The sequence below is a fragment of the Neopelma chrysocephalum genome, unplaced genomic scaffold, assembly GCF_003984885.1.
Source record: "Neopelma chrysocephalum unplaced genomic scaffold, ASM398488v2 Primary Assembly neopelma1_25, whole genome shotgun sequence".
NCBI classification, from domain to species: domain Eukaryota; kingdom Metazoa; phylum Chordata; class Aves; order Passeriformes; family Pipridae; genus Neopelma; species Neopelma chrysocephalum.
This window is the reverse complement of record NW_020897694.1, coordinates 32,980,361-32,993,420: the sequence shown is the minus strand read 5'-3', so window position 1 is coordinate 32,993,420 and position 13,060 is coordinate 32,980,361. Positions and strand designations below refer to the sequence as shown.

Below are 13,060 nucleotides of genomic sequence, written 5' to 3'. Positions count from 1 at the left end.
TGCACCTCATTGTAAGGAACATCACGTCAGCAGCACTCAGGGGTAAAAAGTCCCTCCAGTGCTGACGCAAGGAAGAGCACAGAAACAGGGAGGGGCAGGGAGAAATTGCTGAACTTGGTTGCCACTTCTAGTATCAAAGCACCGGCCTACCTACCGCAAGAGCAGGTTATAATTTCACACAGTAGAGTCTGTTACTTTCTGTGGTGATGGGCACTTTGGCTTCCAGACCCACTGGTTTTGATGAGAACTAATGAAAAATTAAAAAGTTACACCTTTTATGCACCTTCCTGCATTTTTCCTTTTAGGTAGGAGAAGAAGTTATACCAGGTGAAGAGGATTTAGCTGCTATGAAGTCTAATGCTGTTAAAAATTCCTAGGACTAATGTCTGAATTCTCTTGAACTTTTTAGTAAAAAGTATGTAAAAAGTAGTTTTAAGATGTTAGAGACCAATTCTCTTACTGCTGAAAGTTAACTGGTGAGAATTAGAACTTACTTTACTAATATCATGACTAGTTATTTTTATTTTAAATAGTTCTTAAACAAACAGGCTTTATTAATTAACCATAGTGCCAAGTCAAAGCCTCATGTGTGCAAGACATCCCTAAACCAATGATTATCTCAACAAATTAGGAAAGTTGTTCATGTACGTAATTAAAGCCTGAAGCACACCAAAGAAGCTGGTTGACCAGAATTCTTCTGAGAACTAAAAATGTTTCTTAAAGAAAACTGTTCAACACCTTGTAAAAGAAATCCTGCAACAAGCTGGTGTAACAAAGCACAAGTGCTTCTTACTTCTGTCTCCCACGCAGTGGTCAGCCCTTGTGTGTGTTCTCACGACAACAGACACTGCTCCAGAATGGCAGCTCTCAAGCACAGATGTCCTGGAAAAACCTGTGACAGTGGAAACTTGCTTACAGATTGTTTGGCAAATCTCCATCCTCTGTTTAGCTGAGGAAATCTAAGTTAATTTCATTCCACAGAATCCAGTTCCCTGCCACCCCAATACCTACACACTGCTCACCTCCTGCATACTTCCTCTGTCAGAGGCTCATTTCTACCCATTACTGGACTCAATCCCGTGCTGTGAAGCATCTGGAAAGAGCTGAGCAGGAAAAAAGATGTGCTGTAACCTAATCATGAACTGGTAAGAGGGAAGGGGGAAGAACAGGTTCTCAAAGGGATGCATTCTTGGTCTCACACTGTGGGTTAGAAACACTAACCAAGTAACATCTCCAGATATCCATATCCTGGGTAAAACATGTAATTATCTGTCTGTGTCTGTTCTGGCCATCCTTTACTCATGTTTGGTTTGGCCTGATCCCAACAGCCAGCTGACAAACTCTGCTAGGACCCTGGAGTAAGCAAGCAGGAGTTACTACTTTTGCCTGAATGAGTTGCTTTAAAATTCAACTTTTACAGTTGCAAAGTTTTACAAACAATTTTACTGATGCAGTGTTTGCATAATACAGCAAGTGTAATTAAACAAATATTTTCCATAAGTAAATCATGATTAACATCATTAGAATTTATGTACTGGGTAAGATTACACTTGATTGCTGTAGTCAGCAATTCCTTATCACTTGTAAAGGTGTTTGGGTACACAGGTATGTATCCAACCAAAATATAAACTCTGTTAGAAGCTCTCATTAGGAAAAAGTAAACAGTACCCATTCTAATCAGTCAAACTACTGTCTTTTGAAAAGATCAGAACACTATCGGTCACCCCCATGCCAAATAACTTTGAAACAAACACTTTAATTAGTCCATAATAACTGACCTCAGAGAATAGCTTTGTAAAGAGGAAAAATAATCAACTGACTACAAAAATTATTCACAAAGCACCAGCAGAGTTTGTTTCGTTGTTTTTTAATTTTTTTTTAATAAAGGCAAATTAAGCAGTTAAGGCTCTAATACAAACAATTATGCATTGATTTCTAAAAATTTTTTTTCTACAGAACCCAGTTTTTTATCCTCCACAGCCATTATTTTGATAACTTCAGGGAAAAATTATGCCAGTCCAGTCTAAAATGGCTACCTCGGGACAGGAATGCAAAGAGATTTCAAAAATCTTACAAGCTTTTAATCAAAGTGTATAAAATTTTAGTCTAGAAAAATAAGTATGGATTGTATACAGTTACTGTGCTTGAAGACTGGAGAGGACAGTGCACCACTCAAATGGCACAGACATACAGAAAAATGCAGATGAGAGTATTCCTTAAAACTGTTGGTGTGGGTTTTGTTTCTTGGGGTTTTTTTCTTAAACTTTTAGCCTAAATAGGTGCAAAAAGTATCGTCAGGTGGGAAGTCTAGTTGCTGGCAAGGGACTGATGGATAGGTGGCTGGAAGCAGCGCACGTGTTCCACAGGAGTGCTCTCTCCATCGCCGGACTTCAAATACTTATCCAAAATAGCAATAATTTCATCATTCAGAATCTGGAACTTGCGAATTCTCTCAACCATTTTCTTCAAAGGCTGCAAACATCAAAAAACCAGACACACAGGAATTAGCTTTGGAGATAAAAAGCCTTAGACAGAAAAGCAGCAAATGCTGTTACCTCTCCGAGCAATGTTACCAATGTTTCCCTTTCACTGCTAAGCCAATGGAAATCCAAGGCTTGTTTTGGTTTTTGACAGTGCTGCTTTTGGTACAAAGAAGTTCAATTTACAGCAGCCTTATCATTATCTGAATGCACATATATGAGATGGAAGGCATTAAGAAAATCTCACATACGCGAGACATCAGAATTCTACTTGATCAGTCTTCACACTCCAGTATTGATGCCTTAATCTTTTGTTTCAAAAGTTCTGGTGCCCTCATTTTCAGCAATTCATTCTAAAAAACAATTGCTACATCTATGCTGCATTTGAGCACAAACAGCTCTGAGTTGTTGCTGTCTTTCTTACTGCAGCAAATACAGAACAGATGTTTTCAACTCACCACATTCTTTATAACCTCATCTTTGCCATCATGCTTTTGGACTTTCAATAGGTGGTAGCAGAAATCCAACACATCAAAGCGACGCTGCTGCCCCAAAAGCACGATGATCATACAGCCAGCCCAGTGCAGGCCATCTCCAAAGCACTGCCTGAAACAAGAAACACATCACACAGAGCAGGTTTCACCTAAATCTATTTACAGTAAGCACTTGGTAATCAGCCATTACGCTGAATAATAAATACGCTAGACATTAATCTACAAAACAAAAGCTCTGGTACATTAATTTTCTTTGCAGATATCACAAGCGATTCAAATGGATGCTTAAAAAAAATACCAGAAGGCCACCCTCCACAAATTTTACATAACGTAGAGTTACTCCAAAAACTTTTACTCCCCATTAGACTCCTGTGTCATTACATTTCATTTTCAGTGGAAACAATGCTTTCCAAGAAAACAAAGTGGGAATTCAACACCACTCTGTCCCTTCATGCTGCAGGCATGAAAGGAAGCAAATGTCCTACACTGTTTTCTAATTGCTCAGTGAAAAGCATGTTACAGCTCAACAGTTTTTCAAAATAAGGATATTCTCAAATTCAACAAAACTGAGAATAAAAACAGTTCCTAGTTAACTCATGTTAATCATGTTAAATTCCAAGTGCTCATTCCTGCTCTTAATTCAGAGAAGAAATACTTTTTAGAAATAGATGCACAAATGTTCTGCTGTTTTATTTAAGCTGAGCATCCATAGGGCTATGACCCCTATTGAAAGACACGTGCTAGGGCCTGTTTGTCATGGGATCACTCATTGTACACTGGCAATACTTAAAATAGAGGGCTATTTTCCTTAAAGATACAATAGTATCTGTGTTCATGGATTATGAGCCCCTCCCAGTGATGGCAGCACTTTTCCTTGTTTTTGTGCTAAACTCTTGCAGGCAGGCAGACAAACGCCTCTGTTCGGCTCCACTGCCGCTGACAGGGAGGACAAGCTGAACACTGTTGCCGCAGGTGAACCGCAGGCAGCTGGCAGTACGTACTCCACAGTGAACTCGTGTGTTCCCACAGGGATACAGTAGACAAACTGCATCGCGCTCCAGAGGCGATGGAATTCCACGCACTCATCCACATGCATCACTCCATTGCTGGGCAGGGGCCCGCGCCAGATGGGATCATCCAGGAAGGAGCGGATCCTTGTCAGGATAACCTCAAACATGGACAGGCCGCAGCAGAGGCGTTCTTTGGTCAGGAGGTCCCCTTCCCTTGCAATGGCTATTTGCTAAGGTGGAGAGAAACAAAGGGCAAAATCCTTGTAATAGCCACTTGACCCCAAGATCTTAGTTTAAAATATAAATACATTTTACATTTTCACTTGGTTTATTCTAGGAGAAATATCTCCTGACCCAAATGAGGTCAGCGACTGCTAACCTGGGGCTCAGATGAGTGGAAAAAACATTTCACAGAAAATTGTAAAAGCAGACAGGCTTGAAAGTGACACTAACTGCAGTAATACTAGTCCTGGACTTGTCTCAGGGAAGTTTAAAGAATCTGTGTCTGAATGGAGGCAGAGAGCAAAACCAAACACTTCTGTGCTCTCCTGCTAGTATGAGCAGTACCTCCTGCCTGTGCTCTCCTGCACATCTCCTTTACTGCTGCTATTCAAGATGGGAAAGCTCAGAAGAGAGCACAAACAGGCTCAGACAAAATCCATAGGGAAGTAATGCTGTTTAGGGCTTGTCCCATCTTGTGCCATCGCACCAAGAGCTCTCCTACTGCAGCACCTATGATGACGAAAGCAGTCTGAAGTTCGCTTCAGACCACTATGTGCTTAGTTTCTACTATTCACATCTCACCCACTTGTAAACTTCTACAGGGAATTAATGCAGCCCTCACACTGAGAGAAAGGGAAATAGTGCTGAAGCTGCAAAGGCAGTTAAAAAATGTTCTCTTTGGTCATTGTTTCCAGGAGCACTCAACTGAAATGACAGCTCATTTTCCAAGAGTTTCTAAATGACTGGTTGAAAGAGTAAAAAAATGTTTTAAAAATATATATACAGGTGCACAAGAAAATGGATTGTTTTTGCTGAAGTTTGCACAAGTAGCTCCCAGGCTGGACTTTACACTGGGAGGGTATCACATAGCAACATACATGCCAATTAGCATTTTCCCCCAAATGTGTCACCTTCACCCCCATCTCAAACGTTTTAAACTTCTGAGTTTTATATCTGAGCTTTAACGGATTTACCAAATTCATGGATCTAAAAAAAAATCCTGTTGTGCGAACAAGCTGGATGTGCAGGCTAAAGTTCTGACAGAGCTATCAGGACAGGCTTTCTGGTGCTCAGAGATTTCTTGAATTGCCTCTGACACAAATGAGAGAGATTACCTGGGGTGTGCCAAGTCTTTCAATGAGAGGAACCAAATGTAGTGAAGCATATTTTGATTCCAGTCTCTTCATTTTAGCATCAAGTCTTTCACCCTCTGAAAGAAAATTTAAAAAAAAAAAGAGAGCACTAATAAATTGCAGTTAATCAAGAAAATTCTTATTTTCACACAATCTTTATTCAGTGAGGAAGAAAACTCTGTGTGTCATTTTTATAGGTAATTTCAGTTCTAAATAGTGGGTTAATCTTCAACGCGCTTTTAGAAAAATATGCATTTATATTTTAAAATGTTACATTACTTGTGCATACAGAAAGAAGGATTTGTAGTAAAATATATTTAATTAACTAAATTCAAGGAAGAATATAAGGCTCTATCATGCTGCTGCTGACATATTTGACCCCTACTTGTACTAAGACAACTAAATTGTCCTTATGCATAAAATGCTTGTCTCTAGAAGGTGAAGTATAATGAGGATGGAATCTTGTGTATAGCAAGGCTGAAAAAGCAGCTGGCACCCCCTCAACACTGGCAAGTAGGAAATGTTCTCTGACAAATGGGAAAATACCATTTACAATGGTCTGGTTAGTTTTATGCAGAAATGCAAGTAGCTGCTGTAAGCCTGGAAATATTCTCACAGATTTCTAGCTGATGGGATTTCTCCAAGCAGAACAAATCAGCTGCTCTGGCAGCAAGAAATGGAGAAGAAAGGAGACAGAGAAGCAACACAGAAAGAAGAGAAGGTGGGGGGGCAGGGGGAGACAGCTCACTTTCTGTTGATGAAAGAGGAGAACAGATACCAAAGGAAGCAATATTGCAAATATTCACTACTGCATACTCAGTTTAGTAAAAAGGATGTGAAAAATCTACTGGGACCAGGAACCATTGATATTTACTTACTTGCTGACAGATTTCCTACACCCTGTGTGATCAAACCTACTCCATCTGACTGACAATCCTATAATCTGAACTGCAGCTTCAGAAAAGCCTCTCACCATATCCACAAAGCAGGATAATACTGCCCTGGGCATCCATCCTGCTTTTCCATATCATGGCATTCCTCCTCTTCCTCTTCTAATTTGCACAGAGCCTTGCTAAGAAACACTTGTTTTTTCAGCCAGGCAAACAGACCTCAATCTGTGAACTTTGTCCTGCATCTATCAGTGGTGTTGTAAAGGGTGTCTGGGGACACTTACCAAAACTGCAGCAGCAGCAAGGAAAGTGGAAAACATTACCCAAAGAAAGTATTTTCACTTAACCGTTACCTTTGACGTGAACCCTGGGCAGGATATTTTGGAATGGTGCCGCGTGCAACAGGTCGCACACTTCCTCTAGGGACTGGAACAAGAGGAAAATGAGAAGCATTTAGGACCAAAGAATCAATCACCAAACCACACCAGACCCCACAACAGAATTCCAAATGCAGGCCGATGCCATTGCAGAAACACAAGAGGGCAGCCGGCCTCCGTCACCACTGCAGGGAGCCCGCTCCCTCCTCATGGATCACTCCAAAAGACAATTTGATTTCATCAGGTTACCTTCAATTCCCAAACAAACTCCAGCAACTCTCCTCCCACCCTCAGCTAGTAGTTCATAAAGGGCAGGGTAATTATTAAATAAACTAATGCAGAATAAGTAATTTCGTTGGGAAAGTGGCAGACGGCTCCTGTGCAGACAAAGAGGGGAAGAAGATGACTCACTGCTTGGTTATTTTTACCAAAGCCACAACCCATTATCCTAGGGAGCTTATCGTAGTGGGAGCATCTCCCTGCCAGGCAGGCTGAGACACATAGCAGCAGTGAACCACGTCTTAGGAAGTATTTTACATCTTTAGGGACAGAGAAAAAGGGAGGCAGATGTCTCCTGTTTCTTGGCTGCTGTATGTACGTGCCGAGAAAATGCAGAGATGACCAGAAGCAGATGCATGACTTTGCTAAGACACACTCCTCATTTTTGAAGCAGAGGCCCTACTAATTTGTAATCCCTCAACACTAATACTAGAAGAGTTCTTCACCAGCTATACTCTCGGCAAGGCTAGGGTACTGGGGCTCATGTGCCTTTTCCAGGTCTGATTCCTTGATGTCAATACCAGGAAAATGCATGTGTTAGGCAGTCAAGATGAACAAGACCCACCCACTAGCAGAGATGTACTCAGAATTACACTTTGCACTGTGGTAAAGTCTAGATTAGTTATGATGGATGACCAGAATGGAAAAAATATGGAATTTCATGACAGGACATTGGGGCATGACTGAGGGCAAAATCAAGAGGAGAGGCAGTGAATACAGGTGTATGACTAGCAAGTGTAACCTAGGCAGTGTCCCAAAGAAGGCACCTCCACGCTCGTGTCACTTTGGTACACCATCAAGCAATCCTCTCAGGAGGGAGTTAGGGTCCTCACCTGCCTGGCCTTTTACCACATACCCACTCAGCCTGAATCCAGAGTAATACAGTTTCTCATTCTGTTTCACTCATGCCATTATTGAATACAGGTTTGCTGCTTGTCACCTGGCCCTCAAATTACTCTCCCCCATGAGGGAGGGATCCTTCTAACATCATGAGGAACAGCATGTCTCCATTACCTTATCTAACATCAACAGCTTTAACAGACCCTAGAGAAGTCATCTTCCGTGAGGATCTATTTTTGTACAACAGCAGGCCCCCATCCAGCCTGCTGAGGAAATGACGTGGCTGGTTTGCAGTCAGCAAAGATCTCTGTGTGATGTCCAACCTCGGCAGCACTGTGAGCCTGCGCAGCCTGGGCAGGGTGCCTGTATGCACAGCAGGAAGAGACTCCCCAGCCCAGTCTCAACAGCACAAGGCAGGTAAAGAAAGGGAAGGCAGCACACCTGTTGCTGTTCTGGTCCATTATCAATGCCCACCTTTCCCTCTGTAAGCACCCAAAAGCATTGAAGACAAAGAAATTACAGGGGCTGGCCATTTTGTTTGAACAGTAAAAAATAATAATGTGGAAGAAGAGTGGGAAAAGAAAACTAGAGGTAGGAATAAAGAGCAACTGTAGCACTGTGCCTTCAGCAGCGGGCAGGTTTGCACAGTGTGAAGTAGAATCAAGATATATCGGAACCAGCTGAAAGACTGGACACATTTCACAGCTTCATTCGCACTAGGACAGATGAAGGTCTGCCAGAGTGGGCACCACTGTCAGCCATCAAACCAGCAAGGGGGATGTCCAAGGATGTCCACATTAACTTTGTGATGACAACAGGAATGGAATGCAGGAAAGGAATATAACAGTACCAGATGTACAACTCACTGACATAAAGAGAGTCTGACTCTCTCTGTTGTGACTGAATGCAGTAGTACTATATGTGATTATAATTTATGGTGAAGATCACAATATTAGATCCTCAGGTAATGTCTCTCACCCAGCAAAGTCAGGCATCACTGCTGTCTCACAGATATGAAAGCCCCTGCAAGACTGTAAGAGATTAGCACAGGCAACTGTTTCTACCCATCTGCCCATCAGTAATAGCAAACTCGCAGATTTCCACCTTGTTATTGATGACGTCAGTAACAAAAATATGAGAGTACATTTTGAGAGACAGATGGATTTTAAACTAGCACAGCAGGCACGTACCAGACTCTGTTCAATGAGGAGGCAAAACAGGACAGCATTTCCCACTTCCCGCAAATTCTGGAAGCAAACAGTCTTCAGTTCTGCATATTCAACAATGTCCTTCAACTGATGGTGAAAAAACTCTAAGATACCTGAAATCAAAACAGAAGCAAAAAAATAAATAAATCTCAGGAACTGGAATAAAATCTAGTGACAGACACACTTGTTACCTCAGGAAAGCAGACAAAGGATACCGGGCAGGTGGATAAGTCACATGGACCGGGACTAATTTTTCTTTCTGCTTCAAAACCACTCTGACTTTCTAACCAACTTGCCTATTCAAAGGTTGCACAAATGTGTGTACATATAGTGTATAGAGCAAAACTAACCAAAGGTGCAGGTTTAGAGTTCTCTCTCCATGTATCAGCACATGAGATTTTATCTCCAGATGTGCAGCCCAGAGGAAACTGAAAGAAGCAGCATTTAAATGCATTAAAAATCAGAGGTTATGAAGTGTTAAGCCAGTCGTGCACTGACCTTTTTAACTGCATACATCATGCAAAATGGAGGCAGTGTAAGAGGTAAGAAATAAATACCCGGGAGCAGGAAGAGAGACTAGGCTCTTGTCTGCTATTAGTCCTGTTCTAGCCTCTGTTCCCCAACCTGCAACCTGCTGCACCACCCGACACACTCAATTCACAGCTGCTATTTTCATGGATGACAGGGCCAGCAAGGAGCAGAGTTAAAGATACAGGGAACAGGGGTAGTGTCAGGGTATGACTGACAGTGCCACAGGGCCAGAGGTGATCTGCAACCTCACAAAGCACTTAAATACAGAGATCCCAAGTAAAGCTCTGCTGGCTTGGATCCTGCTGACAAGCATAATCAGAACACAATTTCTGTCAAAGTTTTGCCAAAAGCTGATAAAAACCAGCTAAAATTATGATTTTCAAAACCACATAATTTACACAAACATATATGTTTTCCACCAAACCTCTCCCAAACAACAGTGATACCTAACACACTGGTGGACTTCCAGCTCCTTACCCTTCAGCCCCAGAAAGGTTGTGCAGTCCCTTGGTTAGAGATAAGCCCAGGAAACCATGGGCTCAGCAGCTTCTGCAGAGACCCGACCTGGTTAGCACCGCAGAGATTAAAGTGATGTGCGGGATGGGAGAGGAAGAGCAGAGAACTACACACAGCTCTTCAGCTTTTTACAAGTTAATTTTTATCAGCATTTGTCCATCTGTCTGCACAAGCCTGCCCCTTTTAAAAAGCCACCAAAACCCCTTGGCTGATAACAGAAGAAAATGCATCATACAAAGCTTTCCAGCTGAATGCTGCATATGGCAATTCATTTCCATTACACTGAATTAAGTCGGATAAATCTCCACCCAATTGCATCTAAAGCAATTGAGGGAAGACAAGGAAAGAGAACACAGATGCCCTTCACCACCTTCCCATGTGCTTCTTCAATACAAATGATGAACACTTCTCATGCAGGAGATTAGAGTTTGATATCTACCCAGTAAGGCAACAGCTGAGGGGAGCACGCAAATATAAAATACAGCCTGCACCCTATCTATTCCAAGGAAATCCCTCAAATTCAGCAGAGGAAATTGAAAACATACGGTGAAGGAGAGAACCGTGTAGCTAACTCCCACACTTCTACAGAAAGTCTTATGTGATCAAAACTAGTAGCACAAAACATCAGTAAAGTACATGACAAGGTGATGCAGGGCTGGCTCTGTTACATCTCAAAGAAGTGTTTGTCAATAGAAAATTAGCAGTAAATGAGTGTTCCCACATGTGTTCAGTGGAGATAAATTTCAGACCTAACTTTAGTACTCTGGTGACTCGACAGAAGAACAGAACTGAAAAACTAATGGAGAAAGGTCAGATGTAGCAAGTGCTTGCTGAGCTTAATTTATTCAAAAAAAACATACTTACGTCTAGCTAAAAAGCAAACAAGTCATGCCAGCACATTACCAACTCGCTCCTCCCCATAACACAGGGAGGGATTGCGTAATGAAAAAGCTCTGGAAAAGGCTGTCGGTGTTCTTTCAACGCTGCGGAATACAGGCCAGTCGCAATTGCCAGGTGTGTGAGGAGCAGTGAACACTTGTGTTTGTTATTTAAATACACCTGCCCACCATGGCAATGGGATGCTGCAGTGCTGAGTACTGGGACTCCTGTTTTAAAGATGAGGTTGAAAAGGCAGAAAATTTTTCACAAAAAATTTTTTGATGCCAGGAAAACCATGCAAAGTTAAGGAAGCTTTACCACAAGTTTACAGTGTGTTCTAGTTACACTAGTATTTCCTTTGTATTTGCTCATGAAAGGGTTTCCACAACTAGAAAGAAAGATCTTCTAAGGATCAACTGCAGAAGTCAAGTCAAATACTATCCTTATACCAAGATGTTTTGGAAACAAAAGTCTATTGTGTTATCCTGAACTTAAGTCCGTGCCACAAAGGAAATCAAACTAGAATACCTACCAATGCTTCTGGTCTTAGTATTTGTCTCACGTACACAGAGATTGATGATGAATGAACAGAAGTGCTGGAAGACTCCCTGAAACACAGTGAGTAGACTTCTCCACAGGGTTACCATGGCAAGAAAGCATTATCTGAGCAAACAGGATATTGGTGACATGGACAGTTATGGAGATGTTTTTCCTTTTAACTTGTATGGTGAGTGGAGAGCGACTTGGTTAGAAACAGAAGCTGAGCAGAACAGCAAGGACAATTCTGCTACTACAACATGGAAACAATCATTGGTCATTACAAGGATGGAAAAGGGTAGGGTTTTCAGATTCCACTCAGTTCCCTGTCCAGCCTGTGGATTTTGTGGGGAGTTTCAGAAAAAAGATTGATGTCTGGAAAGATGATGAGAAATTTTTTCATGGGCAGTGAAATTCTGAGAATAACCCATGTCACCTACAGCAAATATAAAGAAGCGGGATTGCACAGAGAGAAACCAGGAACAGCAAAAAGAAACTCATATTGAAAGTGTGACTGACACCAAAGCAAGCCATTAAGTCCACCCATAAGCAGCAGGATAGTAGAAGTCAGAGAGGCTTGAGGTTCATACCGTAAAAATTACATATTCTCTTTTACAGTCAGTCCAGGTGGCAGAGCTCCTCTCAAAATCCTTAGCAAAGTTCCTTATTTCTTCACCCAAAGCCCCAGTCTCCATATACAGATGTATAAATATGCACACCCACACAGATGCATTCATGAACAAATTGTGACATTATTTTGAAAAGCTGACAGCCAGTATTTAGCATGCATTTAGCATTGTTTCAAATGCTGCCATTATCTGTGTACTACTTCCCTTTAGATCAAGGGCTTGATTTACTAGCAAAACAGAAAAAAGTTTACAGAGCTACATAGGCTATTTTTGATGAAAGCACAGTCTGCTTCCCAATGGAGTCCTGTGGCAGAAATATGTCATCATGTTTTCATTAATGTTCAAGCAATGGCATTCCCAATTACACTTCTGTGTACAGTACACAGAACTGTATTTTTATGAAATACTATGCATGCCTACAGAAGCCCTGGAAAAAGAACAAGTGTCTTAGGAAAGTTAATTTCACTTGACTGCATGCAACCTTCCTCCTTCCCCTAATTTTATCTGTGGGTGCAATCATAAGTTACTGAGTTAGTTATATATACACTGAATTTTGCAAAGCAAATGAATCAAGGTTTTTGCTTCTCCTCTCCAAGAAAGCAATTTTAATTAAATCCCTCTATTCCTGCAGATGGGGTGACATTAGGTGTCATAATAATTGATCTTATAATCCCAGTTTCTGATTTACACAGATCTCAACAGAAGCAAAGGCTGCTGATATAAAATAGATCCAGTAAAGTACAGAGGATTAGTAAAGGATTAGGTTCCTTCTCTGCTTCCAAAATCCTATCCCAACAGCACTTAAACAGCAGATGCCAAGTTTCAGTTGTGCAGTCTGTACACTAATTCATTTAGGAAGTTCAAGCAAATCAACACATGCAACACAAAGCTGGTTGGAGTCCACTTTGGTCACCTTTCATTTCTCAGTTCACACCTACAGGCTGAAATCAAACACATTCCAGAGCTTGAACAATTGTGGTACCTAAAAGATTAGGACAAAAATGAGCAGCTAATTTCTGACTAATGACAAGTGAA

At 41.4% G+C, this 13,060-nt stretch overlaps 1 protein-coding gene across 2 annotated transcripts in view; it reads right to left on the bottom strand.

The window, feature by feature from the left end:
* Positions 1–1,851: 1,851 nt before the first annotated feature.
* Positions 1,852–13,060, bottom strand: part of CYFIP1 (cytoplasmic FMR1 interacting protein 1) — a 76,557-nt gene continuing 65,348 nt past the window's right edge. For both annotated transcript variants that reach the window (XM_027674819.1, XM_027674818.1), the window contains exons 26-31: positions 8,916–9,046; positions 6,583–6,655; positions 5,322–5,416; positions 3,976–4,214; positions 2,939–3,086; positions 1,852–2,472 (exon numbers count right to left, since the gene is read on the bottom strand). In XM_027674819.1, coding sequence (XP_027530620.1) covers positions 2,308–2,472; positions 2,939–3,086; positions 3,976–4,214; positions 5,322–5,416; positions 6,583–6,655; positions 8,916–9,046 — 851 coding nt within the window. In that variant the 3' untranslated portion in view covers positions 1,852–2,307. The remainder of the gene's footprint in view (positions 2,473–2,938; positions 3,087–3,975; positions 4,215–5,321; positions 5,417–6,582; positions 6,656–8,915; positions 9,047–13,060) is intronic.